The sequence below is a fragment of the Crocodylus siamensis genome, chromosome 9 (genome assembly GCF_052110815.1).
Source record: "Crocodylus siamensis isolate JL-2025a chromosome 9, ASM5211081v1, whole genome shotgun sequence".
NCBI lineage: Eukaryota > Metazoa > Chordata > Crocodylia > Crocodylidae > Crocodylus > Crocodylus siamensis.
This window is the reverse complement of record NC_143403.1, coordinates 29,123,950-29,149,300: the sequence shown is the minus strand read 5'-3', so window position 1 is coordinate 29,149,300 and position 25,351 is coordinate 29,123,950. Positions and strand designations below refer to the sequence as shown.

The 25,351-nt window shown below is 46.0% G+C and overlaps 1 protein-coding gene across 7 annotated transcripts in view; it reads right to left on the bottom strand.

Moving 5' to 3' along the window:
* Nucleotides 1-25,351, bottom strand: part of FTO (FTO alpha-ketoglutarate dependent dioxygenase) — a 437,735-nt gene that overhangs the window by 194,211 nt on the left and 218,173 nt on the right. The window contains exon 9 of one of the 7 annotated variants that reach the window (XM_090063578.1): nt 23,684-25,349. The exons of the other annotated variants lie outside the window; for them this stretch is intronic. Within the exon in view, the coding sequence (XP_089919704.1) occupies nt 25,250-25,349 (100 nt within the window). The 3' untranslated portion in view covers nt 23,684-25,249. Of the gene's footprint in view, nt 1-23,683; nt 25,350-25,351 lie in introns of those variants that run through there. 7 annotated transcript variants of the gene reach the window in all.

Sequence of the window (25,351 nt, the reverse complement as noted above, 5' to 3'; positions counted from 1 at the left end):
CTGTCCCCTGGGAGCAAGGAGAGGAGAAAACAGGGAAGGAATATATCTCTGAGGCACAATGCCTCTGGGCCTACTCCTGAGGTGGTGCAGTTTACATACCACACCTTGCCCAAGGCTGTGCCTAAAGGCATAATCTAGCTCAGAATAACTAAAATACATAGATAGGATTCAGTATTCTGGTTTATTAAGATGGTTGAAACTTAGGAGTCTATTCTCCCCTCAAGAGATTGACATGCGTGTGTGTCCCACATTCTGGGAAGAGAATGGGCCTCTAAATGCATCATAGATGCCTTTCCTGGAATTTCCAGAGGGAAAAAAAGAAAGCAGTACTAAATCAAAATTTCCACAGGTCACTAATCTCTACACTGATATCTCTTCTCTATAACCCAAATGACTATCCTCAGGTCTCATTTATTATTTTGAGAAATTTGATATAGCATGTTATGCAAGATAAAAAAAAATATTAAAACTGAATAACAAGTTATTTGTGCTACATTACCCTTGGCATTTTTTACTACTGGTTTATTCATTTGCCCCTTCAGTTTACAATGTGATTATTCAAAATGGGTCTGTGTGCATCTGCAGCACTATAGTGGCTATATGTGGAATTACAGAGGCTCCAGTTTTCAGTGATCATTCTTCTGCCTTCCCAGCTATAACTGAGATGTGAAGAGAGTGGCTAGAGTTGCGATTGTTTCTGGGAGGTATAACAGTGAAAGAAAAACTGCATTATGAGGAAACCTGACCTGCAGCTAATTACGACACAAAAATGCAGAAAGGCACCCCAAAGCTTCAAAGGTTTTAAACGCAACTTATTTTCAGAATTTTAAAAAGTAAGGCATTACAGTAATTTACAAAGGTATAAGAAAAACACAAATCTGCTGCCTGAAAGTCTCATTTACGTCTGATCATTTGGTCTTTAATTTTCTTTTAAGAAAGCTTCAAGGTCTTGAACACTAAGTTTGCAATTTCAGCAAAAAATGTAAATTCCTCCTCTCATTTACGTATTTGGTACTCATAATCCCAATATAAAGCCAGCAGTAATATCTCACCTCATCAGCATGTATATGCGAAATAAAAGTAAGCTGATGTGCTCCTCCAAAATAATCCATTCCTACAATTAAACTAACAATCATTTTACAAACCAGTGAGCTGCTGCGTGTCTATGATGCTAATCATCTCTCCTCTACCTCTAGAGCTCCAATGTAACACTGAGTTATTTATAGAGTTATCTATCTTGCACTTTGCAGATGATGCCTAACATCATGACAACAGTGAAGAGAAAAGGTCTCCGTACCTGCCTACCTAAAACAAGTTTCTGTAAAGTAATGAATAGAGACAGCTTGGGGACCATCCACCTGCACTGCCTGCCTTTTACTGCCTGCAAAGTGAAACCACAAGGGACTGGCAGAAGGTACTTGTCTGACAGGGCCAGGACAGCCTTTCTCCTCAGTGACAGCCTGGGCCTAGCCTCTTAAACCTGACCCACCATAATTCCTTCACAATGCAGCAGTGAGGCAGCTGACAGTAGCAGCTGCACCTCCTAAGCGAGATGGATGGAATTTTCATAACTAGTTCCCCAAGTTACATTTTACCTTCAAGATAATTTATGAGCTGCTGTGGAGCCTTGAAGAGACAATATGCTTGCCATAAAATTAACTGTAACAGTCTTGTAGGTTATAATTAACACTAGGAGGGTAGCACCAACTGGATGAAACACATGGCATAATTGATGGTGAAACTGGAAATTAAGGAAACTAACAATATCATTACTGTGCATATCACTTTAGTGAAACCTATGCTTTCTGGGGGTTAATTACAATCCCTTTCTAATGTACACATTCTGATGGGGAGTGGGTGAATGTCACAGCTAGGAGGAGGTGGGTTTGCTGGCAAGGCCACCTTGCACCTGGGCTGATGTATATATTGTTTTTTGCCTGGAAGAGATATACATGTCAAAGCAGCAGCAGCAGCGCCTGAACACCTGGTGGCAGGAACACTGTAGCTAAGAGACAGATTATTGCTCAAGACTCATAGAATTTTTCATTCTCTCTGTAACCCATATCCTTTTTACTAAAGGGAAAAAATCCTCCATAAGATACCGTTTAATGGCATGCATTGTGGTGCACAATGACCTGAATGAATAAGAACATTTTAACTATACTTCATATTTCCACAATTTAGCAGTGAACACTTTCCACTAACATCCTGTTTTCTAGGTTTTTTACATTAGTCTTTGGATACACTACAAAGGGATCTTTTTAGTGTCTTGTCTGTCTGAATAGAAGTAGAGGTGTTAGTGAGCTAGTTAATCAGAAATAATTTTATAAACTTCTGCCATCTTTGGAACAAATAACATGCCATTCTTCTATCAATACCCAACGCTCCATTCTCTCACACGGTTTAAAGACCCATTAGTGTAAGACATTTATTTGAATCTCTCTCAAATTATGCCAGTGTACCTACTTTTTTTTGTCCCTAGACAAGATACTGGAGAACACAGAGATAAATGATACAATAGTGTCACCTAGAGGCAAGCAAACAGTTAATGCCTCTTTTGACATTCCACTACTCCCCAAACACTGACCACCAGATTTACTCTTTATATACAATCTAGTAAAAACATAGAATGGGAAATGCCTAATGAACTAGGAATACCCTAATACAAAATAAAATGGCTACTCTCCGTGTGTGGTAAATTGTATCCCAAGCTAAATACACTGTGCAACTAGTGATTAATCCATTAAGGAGTGGATAAATTATTAACTTGTCATGTCCAGGACATCCTCTCAAATCTTGACCAGGATGGTCAACAATCACTCTCATTAAAAGGATTTACAAACTCTTGAAAAAAATGTTTGACTTTGTAGAATACATAAATAAGTTCTATATACAGCGACATAATTCCCCTCCCTTCCTTAAGACAATTTCTAATCTTGTTTCAAATGCTGGCCAGGGGTCAATACAGCAGAGAATAAAATACCTCTTTAATAAATTACAAGACTGGTTATGGTAGCATAAATCTAAATAAAGGCAAATGTAGCAAAAAATGAAGAATGTTTGCGTGTACACACACACACACACAGTATATACAGTGTGTGTACCAGGGGTAGGCAACCCCTGGCACATGTGCCAAAGCATGGCACGTGTAGGCATTCTGCTTTGCATGTGCCTCGGGGCAGATGTGGGGAACGGTCAGGGCTGTGCTGCCATAACAAGCATTGGGCCACTTGTGGCTTCCCTTGCCATCCACCCTTGGCACACTAACATCTTACAAGTTCAGGATGGGGGTGTTTTTGACACTCTGCCCAAAATTGCTCCAGACCCCTGGTATGTACTATATAGACACAAATATATATATATTACACATAGTATTTAGATCATTCTCTTTTGTTTACTTTCCAAAGATATTTCGGTGACTTAACCAGGCCCATGGAAATATTTACAAAAACAACAAATTTTAGCCAAATTGTGGAGAATTCTGGAAGAAGAATTCTGAATAATGCATTTGTACACAGGGAACCATCACCACAGGTACCTACGTCCAATCAAAATTAATCAATGTGGTTCAACTCCAGATACTTTGCTTGCCTTGCTATTTTCAGTACATCTGTACCTTATAACAAGGATGCTGCCTGAAGAGTTCCCTCAATACATATAATTTGACCAAATATCTTAAGCAGAGTAGGAAACCTTCCTTTAGGACCTCTTTTTAGAGATTTAGACATGATACCTCTTCATGTTGATCACTGTGAAATTCTCGAGTAGAAGTTGCATGCAAATTTTGCTAGTGTGAACTATATTCCATATTGCGGGGGGAGAGGGAGATGGAATCATACCGAAGTAAAATAAATGCTACAAATAAATATAGGTAACCCTAAGCCAGGCAACGCAATTTCAGAGTGGTAACAGGAAATAAGCCAATATTACACTTCTAAAGAATGTCTTTCCCCTTTTGTCCTGGTGACCTACCTATGAACTAGCCTGTGGTCTTGAGGTAGATGTCACCACCTTTCCTGTTCACTGATGGCAACGAAGTCCAGCAATTTGTAATATGGCTTCTATCAACGTGTACGAGAAATTTTCATTTATTTATATACATGGATTTTTAAATACACATAAAAGCTTCTCATGGACTGCCTATAGAACACAGCAGTGCTTAGGCCGTACTGCATCACAACCCTGTTCTACAGCAGAGGCAGACAACCTACAGCATGCATGCCATGAGTGGCATGGGCAGTTTGTGTGTGGCACACAGCATACCATGTGGGGAACAAGACCTAAAACAGGGAGGGAACAGGGAACACAGCAACAGATAAGGCAGGGAGCAGAAAGCAGTACAACAGCTCAAACAGGAAACATGGGGCAAGGAGCAGAAAGCAGAGGATCAGATCAGGCAGGGAAGAAAGATCGGAGTGACACTCAGGAAGGATGTGGGGTGTACTTTGTAGCACAATTGCCAAAAAGACTGGCCCCCACTGGCCTAGAGAAAGCATTGCTATTATTGATAGGATATTGTTCAGTTTCTATATCCATTAATTTCAGGCCTTTCTGAGAATACCAGCAAGAATACCAATTAATGTCAAATGAAACAGTTACTTTGTATGATGTATACACATTTCTACTAGAATTGGAAAACCGTTTTATATAGGCCAAACAGTCATCTAATGGGAATCATTTTTTGGCAACACCAACCTGAACCATATCTGAACCAATGACCTGGAGATGAAAAGCTTTGTGTTTTGTTACTAGCCCCTGAAGCCTTCATGTCCTACATATGTGAAAAAAAATTACTAGCACACAGGCTGGCAGCATCTAAGGCTCAAGTCATGAAGTTACAGAGGTATTTGTTCACTTGCATCTCATGGAATTGAGTGCAGAATACTTTTTAGCCAATTGCATTCAAGTTTTCCTAATCATGTGACAGTTTTTCCATAGTAACAAAATATGTTGATTTTATAATGCAGACACTCAAAGCTTAATTAACTATATCCCACATAAAGCTTAATTAAATAATGACAATAGCAGCAGTAATACCATTAACAATAAAGCCCCCTTTGGATAAGGCATCTGTTCTTGGATAGAAAAGGTAATTCTATCTCTAGACACATTTAATATTAAACTTCTATTTTTAGACAAAGTTTCAATTTGTACTGAGTTTGTGAGCAGGTTTTATGAAGATATTAGGTTCGGAGGCATAAAAGACATTCTGCTAAGGGCAGAGGAAAATTCAAAATTGATAGTGCAGAAGAAAGAAACTTCAATGGGTTCATTAATAATAAACCTATGCTATTCTTTCTTTCACTGGGCCAGTCATTCCTTATCCCTAGTTCACAACACCAGTTCTTTAGCTAAAATAAGTAGCTACAAAACAGTGTGCAACAGTCATATTTCCTTTTCTGCTTTTTTTTCTCCTCTTCTGCCTCTGGCAGACACCACTGTCTGTAGCAGGAACGATGACAGCTGATGGTATGCTACTTTGTGGTTCAGCTGTCTGATGATGTAGCTAACACTTTGCCTCCACAGATTATAAATTTGTCACTTCAGTGATGTACTCAAATAGCCACAATCCAGCAGATTGGAAGCCCAATAACTTCAGTTCCCTGCATTCAGATCTTCCAAGGATAGTGTATAAATCAGTACCAAACCACTGGAAAACAAACTAACAAACAAACCCTATCTTTCTAGTACTGCAATCATGAAAACTTTTATAAACAATTAAACTGTCACTACTGCTGACTTTAGCTGGGTGAGGTGAATTCTAGGCCTGTGTGAAGTGGCAAGTATTTGATTCAGATTTGGCTGATTTAGAAGGACAGTGATTTGAATCAGTTATTCAAGTCACTGTCTTGATTCAATTCGGCCGAATCAGATTCGAAGATTCATCAATTTGGCCATAGACTATAATGGGGATTCACTAAACTGCCTATAACTGTCTTTTTTTTTCAGATTTGGATGAAAACAGCAGAAACCCGCCAAGTTTCAAGGAGACAGGTGCAGAGGTTTCTGTAAAAGTGCCCCTCAAACAGTTGAAAGCAAAACTTGTATCACTTGTGTGTGCTAAGCAGTTTGGTTGCAGCCGTGTTGGTCTAAGGACATAGGCAAATAAGGTTCTTTGGGTCAATCTGATATCTTTTATTAGACCAACAGAATAGTTGGAGAAATATATCTCAGCAAGCTTTCAGGTTTAAAAACCTTTCATCAGGCTGAGGAAGCATCTGCAGTCAGTCGGTGTGTATGTGCTCTTCCTGGATGTAACGAATGGTAAAGAAGCCAGAGGCTGGCATGCAATGTAGGCACGAAAGCCAGTCAGTGAAAACGTAAACTGAGGCGTCAGGGGGTGAGAGATAGGCTGGGAGGGGCAGGGGGGAGGGGGAAAGGGGAATGTTGTAGGTAAAAGTGGAGGTACCCGGGGAGTCAGATGTCACGCAGGTTATAGTATGTCATAAATTCAATGTCTATATTGAGTCCATGACTTTTTACATCTAGGAGGTTGATGAAGTGAAGTTCATAGGCTTGTCTTTGAAAAGTGCTTTGTAAATTCAAACAAACACCGAACCTTGCTAACCTCATCACCAGAAGCAAACTTCCTACAACCCAAAACACCGAATGAATCCAGACTATGTCATGGCAAGAATACAAAACCTGCCAACATATCTCCAGTACCCCCACAATTACTACACCCCACAGCAAAACCATCACCATTCCTGGATCGTACAGCTGCACCTTCAGAAATGTAATATATCTCATCCAGTGCACCAAATGCCCTGTTAGAAAATATGTAGGAGACACCAAGCAACAACTGCACATCAGAATGAATGCACACTGAAAATCTATTAAAGACAAGAACACCCAATTACTAGTGGGGGCACATTTCTCACAAGAAAACTACTCTTTCTCTAGTCTCTCAGTCCTGATCCTCAAAGGGAATTTACAAACCACTTTTCACAGAAGAGCCTATGAACTGGCATTTACTGGGGCCATGCCATTGGCAGTCCCACCAGGCCTCCCTACCCTGGCAGGGTGCAGTTTTAGACCATGCCTAGGACCGAGAGCCTCCTCCTTCCCCCTAGCCTGAACCAATACCCCCAAGTTCTTCCTCACACGGGAGCTCAACAGGGAGATGTTCTTCCCCTGCTGGGTGGCAAAAATATTAACTGCTGCCTCCAGCTCTGAGCACTGGGCATTAAAGGGTTCTGAAAGCAAATTAAAAAAGCAAATAGGTGCAGAGTGAAAAGAGTAGCACTCACTCCATCTGCACATGGAGCTTGAGGAACTCCAGCAGCGGGAAGTTCACCTTCAGAAACACAAACTGCTTCACCAAACCAGGATCCAAGGAAGTGCAGTGTCACAACATTCCCAGCAATGCTGAACACCCTCTTGCTTGGAACACAGGTCAGTGGACACAATATGTGTTTCTGGGCAACCGTGGCCAGATCCAGCCACACCTGGCTGTGGGTTGCCTAATAGGCCAAGGCCAAGGGGGTCACAGTGCAGCAGCTCCACATCCTTGGTGAGATAGTGCGGAGGCCTTGGTAGCTACCTATCTGGACCCCAACATTGAAGCCATGCTCTTGGCCCACATTGGGAGTGGCTGTGGTGGAGGAGATTTGCTGGTGGTTGGAGTGCTGGCATGGGAAAGTGGATCCCCTTCTTCCATGTCCCCCTGCCTCTGCCCTTCTGCCTCCCTGCCTCTGTTTACCAGCACCTCTCTCTAGTGATTGAGGGTTTTGCTGTTGCAGATACTCCCCTTCACCCTCGGGTCACACATGCCCACCAGCACATGGACTGTACTGGACCAGAAAAGGTCCAGCTGTTCTTTTATGCCCTCCTTCAGCTGCTTCACCAGTGCCTGCATCTCTGGTGAAAGTGGCTTGCCCCAGCGAAGAACATCAATCTCTTGGAACTACTCCATTTCATTCTCAAGCTCCTTCACTATGGGGATCACTTGGCTAAGGAGAGCATCGCCAGTGCTGATGTTCTTGGTGGCCTCGAGGAATGGCTTGAGGACCACCAAGATCTGAGAGATGGTATCCCACTCATTTTGTTAAGGGGGCCATTGATCCCAATCTCCCTGACCAAGGCCATCTCATGGATGGGCTTCTGTTGCTTGACCAGCCTTTCAAGCATCAGGTATAAGTAGTTCCACCAAGTCTCCATATCCTGCATGATTTTCTGCTGCAGGATGCTCAGCTCTGCTGTTTGTGCTGCAGCATCTTCCCCCGCTTGATGCTCTGGTGGAAGTAGACCAACACCTTCCTGCATTTCGAAATGAGCTGGCTGGTAGTGGTAGTGGTGGCACTGTTACCAGGAGCCACGACCCCCTACAAGACATCTCTGACTATGAGGTGAAAGTTTTGTGCCACACAGTGGATGCCAACAGAGTTGGCATCATGCACTGCCTTCACCATACTGGCCCTGTTGTCGGTGACCATGAACCTGTGGGTGAGCTCACCCTGCCCAACAAGTCACCCCTGCACCATGTGGTTCATGGCCACCATGATCTCCCTTGCTGTGTGGGATTCATCCATCACCTCCGCTTGAAGGAGAGCCCACCAGCACCTTGACTGATTGCACCTGTGTCCTATGAGGCAGAGGTTGGCCTGATCTCGGCTGAGAACGCTGGAGGGAGCGCACATGTCCCAGGTATCCCCCAACCCTTGAGGAGGCGGCGGTGACAGCAGCAGCAGCAGCAGCGATCCTGCACGAGCACGAGGAGGTGAGCCGGGGGAAGGGAGTGAGTGGGGCCAGGTGCAGGCTATCGGGCAAGGGACTCTTTCCCCGCCTGACGCTATTTAGCCATGCTGGGCAGGAGCCGTGCTCCCACGTTGCGCAAACAGGGAGCGCAAATGCGCCCTTTAGGGCCATGCCGGAGTTTGCGCTGGGGTTTCTGCTGGGAGGCGCACGAGAGGCCACAGGCAGTGGAAGAGCCAACAGCGGTGGCACAGGTTGTCTCCAGGTAAGTGCATGGGGGTGAGAGCATGGGAGTTGTCACACAGAGTGCAGCCAGGGCTTCTGCCCCACGACCGCCTCCTGGCCCGAGGACCGGTGGGGCTTCCACGCAGGTGGGGCCACCTGCCTGTGCGGGCTACCTGGCTTGGTCCCTGGGGCCGTGGGGGGACACAGAGGTGGGGGCTTCTCTTACCTGTCCCACCTGTGCCAGGATTGCGACGCTGGAGGGGCAGGTGAGAGAGCTCCAGGCGGAGGCGAGCAGGCTGCAGGGGATCAGGGCCATGGAGGACAAGATTGACGGCTACTTTCTCTCTCTGCAGGGCTTGTCCCCTCAGGCTGTCACCACCCAGGGGTCTGCAGGAGGCGAATGGAGGACGGTCACCTCCAGGGCCAGGCGGCATCACAGGTGGTGCGTAGCTGCATCAACTGTCACCCCAGTACAACTGGGGAACAGGTATGCAGCCCTGGCAGCGCTGGAGGAGACTGGGCATGAGGAGGAAGGAAGGGATGAAGCCACGCTCTCATCCAACAAGCTGGCATCTGTACCAACTGAGCATCATCCAGTGACCCAGAGGAAGAGACGGTGGGTCATCATCATAGGGGACTCCCTCCCCAGAGGAATGGAGGGACCCATCCACCACAAGGACCCCAATGTGAAAGAAGTGTACCGTCTCCCAGGAGCCAAGATTAGGGGCATCACAGGGAAGATCACTGACCTCATCCGGCCTTCCGACTACTATCCTATGGTCCTCATCCATGTGGGAACCAATGATGCGGCCCAGAGTAGTCCAGACCAAATCATGGATGACTATGTGGTTCTGGGGGCCAAGCTTACAGAGTTGGGGGCCCAGGTGGTCTTTTCGTCCCTCCTCCCAGCTAGTGGAGGCAGTCAGTGGCAGAGCACCTGCATCCGTGAGGTGAACTGGCGCCTTCGGAGTTGGTGTCGTCACGCCGGATTTGGCTCCCTGGACCATGACCCGTACTTCAGAGTAGAGGGTGCCCTGGGGTGTGATGGTCTCCATCTCTCCCCCAAAGGTAAGAGTTTGTTTTCTTACAGGGTAGTTGACCTCCTCCGGTGGGCTTTAAACTAAGTTCGTTGGGGGATGGGGATCCACAGGAGCAAGAGAAAACTCAACCAGGTGTAGGACCTGCCCAGGTAAGAGCTCAGGCATATACCAGGTGACCAGTTGTCTCTCAGGAAGGGGGGTACCCAGGGCTCTCTCGGGGAGATTAAGGTGTCTCTTCACTAATGCAAGAAGTATGGGGAACAAGTAGGAGGAGCTTGCACTCCTGCTTGCAAGTAATAAAATCAACCTAGTTGGTTGGCCTAGTGGAGACATGGTGGGATGAAACTTTTGACTGGGCAATAGACATAGAGGGCTATGGGTTTTTTAGAAGAGATAGGAAGGGGGGAAAAGGTGGGGGGGTTGCGCTTTATGTTAGGGAACAGTATATCAGTTCTACCTTTCAAATGGGACCAGAGGAAGGCTTAACTGAGACCCTGTGGGTCAAACTTCAAGGAGGGCAGAAGAGAGAGATCTGGTGGTAGGGGTTTAGTACAGGCCACCACATCAGGAAGAAGACCTGGATCTGGAATTCTCCAGGCAGCTGGGGGAGGCTGTGCGTGCAAAGGATGTTGTGGTCATGGGGGATATGAATTACCCTGACATCAACTGGGAGGAGCAGTTGGCCAGGTCTAGCCACTCACGAAGGTTCATGACGTGCGTACAGGACCTACACCTCGTGCAGGAGGTACTCGTCCCCACTAGAGAAAAAGCTGTCCTGGATCTGGTGTTAGCCTCTGGGGATGACCTGGTGGGGAAGGTGCTAGTACAAGAGAGGCTAGGGGACAGTGATCATGAAATGATCCAGTTTGCTATTCAGAGAAAGATGAGGAGGGTAACTAGCACAGCACAAATGCTTGACTTTAGGAAAGCCAACTTCGATGTGCTCAGGGCAGTAGTCAGGGAGGCACTCGGAGCCCAGGGGGTAGCTAGTATGGGGGTCCAGGAAAGGTGGTCCTTCCTCAAGGAGGCTATCCTTGGGGCGCAGCAGGATGCAATTCCTCTGAGCAGGAAGGCAGGAAAAGGGTCCAAGAAACTTTCATGGCTGAGAGCAGATATCCAGGCTGGCCTGAGGGCAAAGAAAAAAAGTGTACTGGTGATGGAAGCAGGGGGCAGGGACAAAGGAGGAATACACCTCCCTGACCCGAGCTTGTAGGGATTTGGTAAGGGAGGGTAAAGCAGCACTAGAGCTTAGATTAGCTTCTGGGATTAAGGATAACAAGAAGTCCTTTTTCAAGGTAGCAAGAAGAAGTCTTGGGGTAACACTGGACCCCTACAAGGCAGGGCAGGGCAGGGCAGATGGTGACGGAAGTGCAAGAGAAGGCAGAAATCTTCAGCAAGTTCTTTGCCTCTGTGTTCTTGTCTGCAGACAATCGGGTGCCCTTGGGTGATAGCGTAGAGAGGCCTAGGAAGGATGCGAGTCCCCCGACTGTTAGTTCAGACCTAGTTAAGGACTACCTGGAGAGCTTAGATGTGTCCAAGTTGGCAGGCCCAGATGACCTTCATCCACGGGTGCTGAGGGAATTGGCTGGTGTCATCGCAGAGCCATTGGCACAGCTGTTCGAGGACTCCTGGTGCTCGTGCCAAGTCCGAGGACTGGAAAAGGGTCAATGTGGTCCCTATTTTCAAGAAGGGGAGGAAGGAAGAGCCTGGCAACTACAGGCCAGTCAGCCTCACTTCTATCCTGGGGAAAGTCTTTGAAAAACTTATCAAGGGCCACATTTGTGAGAGCCCTGCAGGGGAAGTGATGTTGAAGGGTAACCAGCATGGGTTCATGCAAGGCCGATCCTGCCTGACGAAGCTGGTCTCTTTCTATGACCAGGTAACAAAGAGTTTAGACGGGAAGGAGGAAGTCGATGTTATCTTCTTGGACATCCAGAAGGCCCTTGACACAGTGTCCCACCCATTTCTGGTGGGCAAGCTGAGGGACTGCGGCATTGATGAATGCACGATCACATGGCTGGCAAACTGGCTCCAGGGGCGCACCGAGGGTGGTGGTGGACGGGTTGATGTCAACTTGGGAGGGTATGGGCAGTGGAGTCCCCTAGGCCTCGGTCCTTGGGCCAGTGCTGTTCAATATCTTCATTAGCAACCTGGACAAGGGTGTGGAGAGCACCCTGTTCAAGTTCGCTGATGATACCAAGCTGTGGGGTAAAGTGAATACAGCGGTAGGCAGACACCGCATCCAGGCAGATCTGGATAGACTAGAGAAGTGGGCGGATCTGAACAGGATGTGGTTCAACAAGGACAAGTGCAGGATGCTGCACCTGGGGAGAGGGAATCAGCATTACGGTTATAGGTTAGGGGCTGACCCTCTCCGCAGCACAGAGGTAGAGAGGGATCTTGGAGTCAGGATTGACTCCAGGATAAATATGAGTCGCCAATGCGATGAAGCAATACGCAGAGCCAACCGCACCCTGTCATGCATCAACAGGGGCATCACTAACAGGTCCAGAGAGGTCTTGCTCCCCCTCTATGTGGCGCCGGTCAGGCCACAGCTGGAGTACTGTATCCAGTTCTGGGCGCTGCACTTCAAGAGGGACATGGGAAACCTGGAGAAGGTCCAGAGAAGGGCCACTCATATGGTTGAGGGCCTCTGTGGCCAGCCCTATAAGGAGAGGCTGAGGGACCTGAATCTCTTCAGTCTCCACAAGAGGAGACTGAGAGGGGATCTTGTGACTGCCTACAACTTCATCAAGGGTCACCAGCAGGGACTCAGGGAAAGTCTGTTCACCAGGGCCCCCCTTGGAGTCACCAGGAACAATGGCCACAAGCTGAGGGAGGATAAGTTTAGGTTAGGTATTAGGAAGAACTACTTTACTGTAAGGGTGGCCAGAGCCTGGAACAGGCTTCCCAGAGAGGTGGTGCTCTCACCTTCCCTGGAAATCTTCAAGAGGAGACTGGATAGGCACCTGGCTGGGCTCTTATGATCCTTCCCACCCCCAGTGCTCCTTCCTGCCCATGGCAGGGGGTTGGACTAGATGATCTGTCTAGGTCCCTTCTGACTCATTGATTCTAAGATTCTATGATCTCCACCTCAGCTGCCCAGACAGCCGAAGTGAAGTGCAAAGCTACCTGTTCACCTTGCTTTCCACAGCTCCTCCCTCAAGTTCTCCCTGTATGCCTTATACAGGGAGGGCACCACTGTCCTGCTAAAGGTGGTGTGTGCGGGCACTTGGTATGATAAGGCCATGAATGCCATGAGCTGCCTGAACCTTGGATACTCAACAAAGGAGAAGGACTGGCCATCCAGAGCAATCATCTCCCCAGTGCTCCAGGTGACCTTGAGAACCCCTTTGTCTCCGCCTTTCCCCCACTGGTCCAGGGTGGCCTACCTCTGCTTCATGGGGATAGGGGCTTTGAAGTGAGAGGGTGACTTCATTTGGGGCACACTCCCACTGGTGTCAGGCTGAAGAGGAACAGGGGCAGAGGGGTGCTGTCTCCCGAGATGCAGCAGCATTGTGGTGGTGGTGAAGTTTTTCACCTCCTTGCCCTGGCTGATCTGTTTTTGACAGTGCTGGCAGGTAGCAAACCTGGGATCATGTGTCACCTCAAAATGATCCCACATTACACTACCCAGCTGCTTCTGGGTTAAGGGTGGGGATCCTACCTTATCTGCCTCCTCACCAGGCAGAGGCAGAACAACAGGAGGAACTGAGCCACCTGCCCCCACAACCTCCTCTGAAGTGCCTTCTAGAAGAGATCTGCTTGTAGGGGAACTTTGAGGGGTGTGGAGCACAAACTCAAGATTCCCCCTCCTTTTCTAGAATTTCCTTAGCTATGGCACTCAGCCTCTCTGCTTCCAGATCCACCAGCTCCTCCTCTGGCACTAGAAGGCTCAACATGCTGGGAACTGAAGTGCCTTCACCTGTACCACCTCCACTAACACCAGTAATAACCACCACCACCATTTCCACCCCACATGCTGGGAACTGAAATTGGGGTGGAGATGGTGGTGGTGGTTATTACTGGTGTTAGTGGAGGTGGTACAGGTGAAGGCACTGCTCCCACTAGCAGCAGAAGGCTCACTGCTGCCAGGAAAGAAGGTTGGGGGGGAGAGAAGGGACTTGCAGCTCTTCCTCTGCCCCCTCTTCCTCTCCTGCCAGAAGACCTGGTACCTGCCTTTCCATATGCTTCATGTTTGGTGTGCTGCAGTGTGTGTGTGTGTGTGTGTGTGTGTGTGTGTGTGTGTGTGTGTGTGTGTGTGTGTGTGTGTGTGTGTGTGTGCGCGCACACGCACACACACAGTGATGAGAGTGTTGGGAAAACAGAGATTTCTTTTTGTGCAGGGGAAAAAAAAGACAGATTAACAAGAACAAAAAAGGGAATTTTGGGGGAAGAATAAGTTGAAAGCGATAACAATAAGGGATGCTAGGCAAGGGTAAGTAGGAAAGAATTAGATACAACTTGCTAGCAAGAGACTAGCTAGTGCTACCAAGCCAGAACTTTTCAGATGCTGCTGCTGCTGCAAGACAGATAGTTTCATAGTTTCATAGTAGCTAGAGTCGGAAGGGACCTAGGTAGATCATCTAGTCCGACCCCCTGCCTTAGCAGGAAAGAGCACCGGGGTCAGATGACCCCGGCAAGGTGCTCATCTAACTTCCTTTTAAAAATCCCCAGGCTCGGAGCCTGCACCACTTCCCCTGGAAGCTGGTTCCAGGCCCTAGCCACCCTGACTGTGAAGTAGCGCCTCCTAATATCTAATCTAAACTTACCCTCCGCCAGTTTGTGACCGTTATTCCTGGTCACTCCTGGCAGCGCACGGGGGAACAGGGACTCCCCCAATACCTGCTGATCCCCCCTGACCAGTTTGTAGCAGGCCACAAGGTCCCCCCTTAGCCTTCTCTTGTGGAGGCTAAACAGGTTCAGGTCCCGTAGCCTCTCCTCATAAGGCCTGCCCTGCTGACCCCTGATCATACGAGTGGCCCTCCTCTGAACTCTTTCCATATTGTCCACGTCCCTCTTGAAGTGTGGCGCCCAGAACTGGACGCAGTACTCCAGCTGCGGCCTGACCAGTGCCGCATAGAGGGGGAGGATCACCTCCCTGGACCTGCTCGAGATGCATCTGTGGATGCATGATAGGGTACGATTGGCCTTCTTGACTGCCTCCCCACACTGCCGGCACATGTTCATCGTGGAGTCAATGACGACTCCAAGATCCTTTTCCGTCTCCGTGCTGGCAAGAGGAGAGTTCCCCAACCTGTAAGTGTGGTGCCGGTTCTTCCTCCCCATGTGCAACACCTTGCACTTATCAGTGTTAAACCCCATCCTATTCTCATCCGCCCACCGTTGCAACCTGTCAGCTCACAAAAGGCACAGAAACAGATCACTTCACACACAGCTTTATATGTTGTTTCTACATCCCTCCCCCAGAGCACTGTGACTGAAAGGGAACTTGGGGAAAGATTAGTCACTGGCCAGCTACAGATGTCAGTATCAAAGCAGCCTTTTCTCCCCTCTTCCCCACCCCTCTTCTCAGTTTCTGTTTCCTGCAAGCCTGCCTTCCAAACCTCCAAATCCTTCCTAATCAATATAGATGTTTTTGATTCAATTCAGACCTTTTTATGGGTCTCCTGATTTGATTTGGATTCGGAGATTTGGGCATTGAATCAGGTGAAATCTCCTCCGAATTGAATTGACTACCAAACCTTTGCATAGCCCTAGTGAATTCATATCACACTCTAATAATAATAACAAATTATACTGATTTTTATATCAATTATAGTTGCTTTACATTATAAAGTATGTAAATGACCTGTCTCAAACTGAAGCTATTTCAACAGAATATCTATTAGCCAAAAACTTGGGACCTGAATCACCAAGACTGCTTTTGGATTCGAAACTTTAATAGCAGCATTATGACAGCTAAATCGGCATCATTTCTCAAGACATTGGACTGACCTCTTAAAACCTGGCAGATATGTACAAAAGTAGGTGTGGAAGCAAAGAAAAAAAGAAGTACCATATATTTTTATGTGAGAGTTGTCAAAGTGTTGGGTATTATGGCTGTCTATATTGTTCATTTTGTGACTTCTAGGATGAAATAAGATGATGAAGTGGGCTCCACCATGCTGTAATGAAGCAGCTCACACGACCCAAAAAAGGACAGTAATGGAAATTTAAGTGCTTCGACAAAGTTTTAATAGATGCACCTATAATACAATATGTTTAAGTCCTTTAAATAGTTTTTTTTAAAGAATCCCATTCTTTTTGCACCTACAGTTTTCACTGCTGTTACTGCATCACTAGCATGAATACAATAGTTTCTGTAAACAAAGTTTTAAAAGGTTCTGAAGGTTTTCTCAAAGATAAAACGTAAAAAGAGTTACAAAGAAAGTAGCAATAGCTGCTAAACATCAGTATTTAAGTCAAGCAGTCTTCTCACTGAACTTTAGAGTACTTGTACCCATTCACCATTTCAAAGACTTTTGAAAGAAACAGATAAAAGACAGAGGCAGGAAGAAAAAGGGTGACTAGCCGGCAAAAACGTCTGGCAATAAGCAACTGCGGAGAAGTCAAAGGTAAGTCAGAGCAGCTGACCTTCAAGTGTAATAGTAGCAGGAGACCTGAAACTCCATGGTACACTCATTGGAAAGCTGCAAATTTGGACTCTCAAACTTCTTCAAATACTCTTCCTGATCGAGCAGTAGCAGCATCAAAATTCATAGTGTAAAATGGATTCACATTTAAAGATGTGGTACTCAGAAAACTTTTTCCACAAACACTGCTTTTTGCTACATAATGGGGGATTGATAATTTCTGTTATTTAAAAGGAGAAACCAAATGTTGGTTCCTCCCTTCTTTGCTGGGAGATTCATTAACTCAGATGTCCATAATAGTTGATGTGATTTTGTCCTTGTCTCAGTTTGTTACTTAATTATCTACAGCATCACGCCAACTGCACCTGTTGCAGACACAGTCAGTAACAGATGAAGTCTACATGATGGACAAGCCTATCAGGTATGGTATAGAGGCAAAGTGGAGCCCCCTCCTTAAAAAACATACATACTGAATTCCAAAATAAAAGAACTTTTTATTTGCATGTTAGTTAACCAGCCATTAACAAAATACCAAAACAAAGTTTCAGGTGTTATGTTTGACATTTGTGATGCTATTAAAACAGCTCCCACTGCTATAGTGTCTGAATATTTAAGACTACTTAATGTATTTAAACTTCATAACACTACTCCAAGCTATAGAATTACTGTTGTCATTTTGCAGAGGAAGAGTTGAGGTTGAGAGAGGCCACTGGGTATTTAAAAATTCTAGCAGGCGTTAGACATATAGGTGTTTCTGAAACTCCCATTTTAAGGCTATATATCCCTGAAACATCTTGCCCTAAGTGACTTGTCCTAGAGCAGACAGATAATTGATGACAGTAGACAGAATTAAGGCACAGCTTTGCAAGGCTCAGCCGGGGTACAACTAACCTTCCTCTCTAAGATGGTTTGGATCTTTAGATCCACAGCACAGAGATCCCCAAGACTTGAGCTAACAGAAGAACTACTAGTTCCCTTAATCTTCCAGAATGTTTTCCAAGGTAGACAAGACATGAAATTCCAATATTAAAAAAAAGCATGAAAAAAGAAAAACCATAAAGATTTTCTTCAAAAGTCATAAAGCACTGAAAAAAAGATCAGACCTAACTAATTCCTGATTTAGCGTGTATGTTTTTGGAGTATCAACTTTATATTAATGTTATTGTTATTTCTTGTTTAGATGACCAGCACACAGGAACCCTGGTCATAAGCTACAACCCAACTCTGCTAGACACTGCAGAAACAGAGAACATAAGGTTTCCTAAAGACCTTCAAGTGTATGTACTTCTTATAATGCAAGTATTCCTGATGTAATTAATTGCATAGCTGAGAGGCAGGACTTTTAGCAATGAGGTAAACCTAAAATATAGCTCTCAAATAGTATCTCTGTCATTGCCTCCTTCAAAATGAGACTATTGCTTTCATGGGAGCAGGGGACTTATTTCATTAAGTGTATCCTTGGAGACAGATAGACTCAAATGGGATTCAGATTTCTTTTAGAAGAAACATAATATACCCAGTTCCCAATTCTCCCAGGGACCAAAAAGGACATTATGACAATCTTCTATTTTTGCTGATCAATACTATTAGGAATCTCTATGTTCTATGTTGTTTTGGTTATTTTTGCCTATCTTGCCTACTTGTAATGTGGGGGATTCAATGGGTTACTTGTGTTACTGTTAACTCAACCTTCTCAAAGTGTGTAACGTTTAACAGAGAAGTAAGGGCAATAGGAAATGGTAGAAAAGAGGAAGTTTAATATGAGGGAAACTAGTAATTTAACTTGAATAATCTTCCAAGGTTAGGTGAAAATGGGACAGTGAAATCACATGGACAGGACAAGAAAAGGGATGAATTATGTGAAGTAAAAAAATATATACACAGTTGACGCTAAAAGTATTATATATTAAAAGTAGAAATAAAAGGCTAGGTGGGAGAATGCATAAAGAAGGAAACCAAAGCCTGAAGGTGTATCCTGTAAAGCCCTCCACAACAGAAGAATCTGGTACAAGAATGAGATTTTGGAAAGAAAACTTGAAACTGTGTCAGGAATGAACCAAAGACATATGCCTAGCTTCAGAATACAGTGGTCCATGCCTTTAAATAAACATGAAGAATTGTAACAGGGAAGTAGGAGTTTCACTTAGAGACTAGTAGGATAGCAGGAAGAGCAGCTACAAGGCAAAACTGATAGAAATGACAGCAGGTTTCTTTCTCAAGTACTTTGCTAATATATAGAATGTTAGAGATATTAAGAACTGCAGTTTCAAAATCAAAAGACTTTTTATAGAGGTCTGACAGTGACAAATTTGCGAAGTCAGATGATATTAGAAGCTAAAGAACTAGTGTTGCTATGTGAAGAAAGATAGTGCTCAAATAAAAAAAAACTTATATGATGGAGTTTGCCATAAAAATGAGTAAGACTTTAGTCTTATATAAAAAAAGACATGAAAAGATATAAAATTATAAAGTGATTTGATCTCACAAGCATTATTAGTTGTATTAACGATCTCATAAAATGGATTTTTCCATTGTATGATTTCAATGAGCCAAGGAACTTGGATTTAAGGTATTGATTCTTACAAGATTTAATCATTTAACATTCTCCTGTGCTTTTTGTTGCATAAACTAAAATAAAATAATTCTTTGTTTACCTTTGCCTTATTTTCTTTCAGTCATTATTCTTTTCATTAGGGCATTACTAAGGGCTTAGTAAGACCAAAGTTAGGACTTCAAGATTTGATTGACCATTATTTTTACCAACCAAGGAATTGTTAACATTATAAACACATTTAACTTTTTCTAGTCAAACTTTAACTTCATTACATCATCTACAAACCCTTTGTTCTTCTAAAATCTTAACTCCTCTAAAGATAAAGGGGTCATTGGAGATCTCAATGGAGTGGAGTGGAGTGGAGATCAGAATTTGATTCATACAACAGGCCTGGGGGGGGCAGGGACTGGAGACCCCCACACCTGTCCTGCAGGCGCCCGCCTTAGGGTCCTGGAAGCGTGGGTGAGGGAGCTCCAGGAGGAGGTTAGGAGGCTGAGGGGAATCAGGGAGGTAGAGAAGGAAATTGACAGATATTTTTTTTCCCTGCAGGGTTGTATGACCAAGGAGGATACACCTCAAGATGAGCCCTCCACTGCTAAGTGGCAGACAGTCACCTCCTGTGCCAGGGCTGCTCAAGACACAGCAACACCAGTTCCTCCAGTCCAGTTGGAGAACAGGTACGAAGCCCCGGCAGCCCAGGAGGAGGAGGAAGGAGAGGACGAAACCAGGGAGGAGGCAACTCCACGCTCACTACGTCCCATGCAAGCCGAAGGAGGCAAGAAGGCCAGGAGAAAGAAGCGTCACGTGATTGTCATTGGTGAATACATCCTGAGAGGTACGGAGAGCCCCATCTGTCGCCGGGACCCCTCGGCATGCGAGGTATACTGCCTACCTGAAGCGAGGATTCAGGACGTGAAAGGGATGCTCCAACCCGTAATCCAGCCCACCGATTATTACCCCATGGTCCTAGTCCATGTGGGCACTAATGATGCAGCCAGGAGGAGCCCTGATTGCCTGATGGAGGACTACCATGCTCTGGGGTGCGTGCTGAAGGAGATGGGTGCACAGGTGGTTTTCTCTTCTATCCTGCCAGTGAGTGGACAAGGCAGACGGCATGAAACGTGCATCGTGGAGACCAACTGGCGGCTGCAGGAATGGTGCTTCGAGGAGGGCTTTGCCTTCCTCAGCCATGACCGGCACATCACGACGAGAAACATGCTGGGATGGGATGGGCTCCAGCTTTCCCCTAAAGGTAAGCGTGTGTTCTCTTCTAGGTTGGCGGACCTCCTCCGGCGGGCTTTAAACTAGGCTCATCGGGGGAAGGGGAAGATGAGGGCAGAGGAAACATCAGACTGCCAGACCAAACAGCACCCACAACTACAGCCCAGCCCAGACCAACGAACAAAGCAAATAAATAAGTAACAGATGGGGCCAGGGTAACGCTGGGACTAGGGGGTCAGTACACGCACCCACGGGAGGCCTCAAATGCCTCTACAAAAACACTCGTAGTATGGGCAACAAGCAGGAGGAACTCACCCTCCTGCTGGCTGACACCAGCCCGGACATAGTGGGGATTATGGAAACATGGTGGGATGCAACGCATGATTGGGCAGTGAATGTCAAGGGCTAAAGGCTGTACAGGAGGGACAGGATAGAAAAGAGAGGTGGGGGTGTGGCACTCTATATTAAGGAGGAATACACATCCTCTTCAATTAGTAAGGAGTCAGGGGAGCGGCACTCTGAAGTGCTTTGGGTTAGAGTACAAGGCAGTCGAGGGGAAAGGGACTTAACGGTGGGAGTCTACTACAGACCTCCCAACCAGGGCGAAGAGCTTGACCAGGAATTCTTGGGTCAGCTCACAGAGGTAGTGAAGGCTAAGGATGTGATAGTCATGGGGGACCTGAACTTCCCGGACATCTGCTGGGAAGAACAGTCAGCCAGGTCTGAATGCTCACGTAGGTTCTTGGCCAGAGTGCAGGACCTCCATCTAACCCAAGAGGTGCACAGCCCCACCAGGGGAGATGACTTGTTGGACCTAGTGCTGGCCACGGGTGATGACCTGGTGAGGGGGCTGCAGGTGCTCGACCACCTGGGCGACAGCGATCATCGCCTGCTGGAATTCACCATCCAGTGCAAGGTGGCAAAGGCATGCAGTAAGGCAGCGGCCCTAGATTTTAGAAGGGCAAACTTCAACGAGCTAAGGAGGATAGTTGGAGAAGTGCTGAGGTCCGGGAGGGGAGGGGAGCTAGGTGTCCAAGGAGAGTGGTCGCTCCTTAAGGAGACGATCCTCCAAGCCCAAAGGAAGGTAATCCCAATGAGGATCAAAGGGAGCAGGAGAGCACACAAGCCTCTGTGGCTCACCAAAAGCATCCGGGAATGTCTCCTTGCTAAAAAGGAGGCTTACACCCAATGGAAAGAAGGGGACATCACCAGGGAGGACTATTCTGTGGCTGCTTGGGGATGTAGGGGGGTAGTTAGGAAGGCCAAGGCAGAGATGGAACTGGGACTAGCTTCCCAGATTAAGGACAATAAGAAGTCCTTTTTTAAATACATAGGGGGTAAAAAGAAGGTCCCGGGTAATGTGGGGCCCTTGCAGGATGCATTGGGAAACTTGGTCATCACACCAGACGGCAAAGCTAACATGTTTAATGATTTCTTTGCCTCCGTCTTCCTACAGTAGGGACCAGAACAGCCACCTCCCTGATGGGACCCCCTCGGGCCCCAGGGGAGGCACACCTGGGCCACGGGTTAGTGAGGATTTAGTTAGGGAGCTTCTGGAGGGGTTGGACGTATTCAAGTCAGCCGGCCCAGATGATCTCCACCCTAGAGTTCTAAAGGAACTGGCCGAGGCCATTGCAAGTCTCCTGGCACGGCTTTATGAGCGCTCGTGGTGCTCTGGTGAGGTACCAGAGGACTGGAAGAGGGCCAACCATCTTCAAAAAAGGGAGGAAGGAGGACCCAGGAAACTATAGGCCGGTTAGTCTTACCTCGATCCCAGGCAAACTGTTTGAAAAAATTATGCTGGCACACATCCAGGAGGGGCCAGCAGGGGACTGCAGGCTTAGGGGCAACCAACATGGGTTCATCAGTGGCAGGTCCTGTCAGACCAACCTGGTGGCCTTTTACAATCAGATCACCAGATCATTAGATGCAGGGGTAGCAGTGGATATAGTCTTCCCGGACTTCCGGAAGGCTTTTGACACTGCCTCTCACCCCGTTCTCATTAAGAAACTGGGGGGCTGTGGTGTAGACACCCACACAGTCAATTGGGTCGCTAACTGGCTGGAGGCCTGCACCCAGAGGGTGGAAGTGGATGGGTCCTTCTCAACATGGAAGGACATGGGCAGTGGGGTTCCGCAGGGCTTGGTCCTCGGGCCCGCGCTGTTCAACATCTTCATCAGTGATTTGGACGAGGGGGTAAAAAGCACCCTGTTCAAATCTCCTGATGACACTAAGATGTGGGGGGACGTGGGCACACTGGAAGGATGCAACAGGCTACAATCAGACCTAGACAGGTTACAAGGGTGGGCGGATAAGAATAGGATGGGTTTCAACACAGACAAGTGCAAGGTGATGCACCTTGGGAGGAACAACCGGCACCATACCTACAGGTTAGGGAACTCCCCTCTTGTCAGCACGGAGGCGGAAAAGGATCTTGGGGTCATCATTGACTCCAAGATGAACATGGGCTGGCAGTGTGGGGAGGCAGTCAGGAAGGCCAACTGCACCTTGGCATGCATCCACAGATGCATCTCGAGCAGGTCCAAAGAGGTGATCCTCCCCCTCTGTGCGGCACTGGTCAGGCCGCAGTTGGAGTACTGCGTCCAGTTCTGGGCACCACACTTCAAGAGAGATGTCTACAGCATGGATAGGGTCCAGAGGAGGGCGACTCGTATGATCAGGGGGCAGCAGGGCCTTCCTATGAGGAGAGGGTACGGGACCTGAACCTGTTCAGCCTCCAAAAGAGAAGGCTGAGGGGGGAACTTGTGGCCTGTTATAAACTAGTCAGGGGGGATCAGCGGGCACTGGGGGAGTCACTGTTCCCCCGAGCACCACCAGGAGTGACCAGGAATAACGGTCACAAGCTGGCAGAGGGTAGGATTAGGTTAGATATCAGGAGGCGCTACTTCACTGTCAGGGCGGCTAGGGTCTGCAACCAGCTTCCAAGAGAAGTGGTGCAGGCTCCTACCCTGAGGGTGTTTAAGAGGAGGTTGGATGAACATCTTGCTGGGGTCGTTTGACCCCAGTATTCTTTCCTGCCATGGCAGGGGGTCGGACTAGATGATCTGCTCAGGTCCCTTCCGACCCTAGAAACTATGAAACCAACATTTCATACAAAGTAGGATTATAGTGAACATACTTCATTTTGGCTTTTGTTTTTAATAGCAATAGCCTCACCCCCTCACATTTACCACCAATTTGTTATTTTGATGTCATTAACTGGTGTTGCCTTTTAGAAAGCAAACTTATTTTCTTCATGACAGGGCAGTGTGAAAACAAATGTATTCATTCACAAAATACAGTAAAAGGATTGCTAAATTAAGCAAAGCAAAAGGAGTACAACAAACACACCTGTCAGAAAACATTAGAGATATGATAAAGATATTATTAAGAATGAAAACCACCAGTTTTATTAAACTGTATTACATATTTTTGTGCATTTTTGGACAGGAAAGTTATAATGGTCACTTTTAAAACGTTAGCACATTTTCACCCAAACTACTGCTACATAATATATTTTTAGTATTATTTTTCATTCTGTGTACCTCTTGCACATCTTGCCGCCACGTTAAAAAGAAACATTTATCAGCAAGAAAACATCATTATTTAAATAAAATCTTAAGAGTTTCCTGAAAAATAAATCAGGTGCAAATATTGAACTGTACCCTTCGCCCCTGCCCCCTACACCTCTGTCTCACTTTGTATGATAATTTCTTCCACAGTCACCACTAAATCTTGATCTATTCCAGCTCTCTGTATGGGTCATTGATTCTAGATGTACCATGGTTATTTTAAAATGTTTCCCTTTTGTAGAAAAAAAGAAAGCTGTCTAGAGCCAGATGGGTAACTTCACACTTCATTTATCAAACCCAATGCATTAGGCTCCACCCTCTCCTTCCCCACTATTGCTGTTAAGCTTCCATATAATTTGGTAATAATTTTCATTATCATATGGTGACCCTAAAACGCCTACAACAGTTTGCCCAGTCGGTTCAAACTCCACAGCTGTTCTTTTTAGCTTCTATTCATTACAGTAGATGCTGAGGTTCCTTCTACTTTATAAACTGAAGACTGACCTTCTGTGAGCAGAGGTCAAGAAGGGGTCAGTTCAAAGGGCTCCAGCAGTTCTTTAACAGCTATAACAACCTGTCCATCAGACACTATCATGCACTACAAACAAATGTGATGCTTTAGAGACTCTGGGCCATCTCTGTTAACACTTAGAGACCATTCATATAGTCCTACCTGAGGTATTACTAATCAATATAGATTAATTTGCATCTGAAAGGCCCTTTTAGATATCATTTTAGATGCTAGAAGGTGCTATATCATAACCCTAAAAGCAGGACTGCGTGATTTGAACTGTGGTGCTGTAACAGAAATTCAATGTAGTATCAACCAATCACTATGCAAAAGACTCATATTACATAAAAGCACAATCACTTTAAAATGAATGACCAGTTCTGTCCATATATTTTTCATTTAAGGTATCGAAAACACAAGTGAACCTGCTGAAACAACAAAACGGTTTCATTACTCTAAGAGTATGTAAGTGCATAAAGTTTTTGCCATCTGCTCTCTTTTAGTTGACCTAAATTTCTTGAAGTTATACTGTTCATAATGTGCTCTCTAATGTGCAATGTAAGGCAATTAGAGTCATCTGTATTTAACTTCCAGAGGAAAAAAATTCTATTATCTAATCTAGCTGATCCCCTGATAGCCTGCTGAAAGTAAAATACTGTAACCTATTGCCTGCCCTTTGACAAGTGCTAATTATTTCCTGTCCAAGCACATTTTTCTCATGTAATTCCAAAGTACACAATAGACTGATCTCTAAAACATGGGCAGCTTGCTATTACCATGGCGGATGTTTTATAACTTTCACCACCATACGCTTGATGGCTACCACAGTCAATGCTTCATTCCAGACATCTAGCTGAAGCTTTGATGAGGCAAAGTGAGGTGTATGGTAACAGTCTGTTTATGTAGATCATATGGATGAGACTCTTAGATAGGTCACT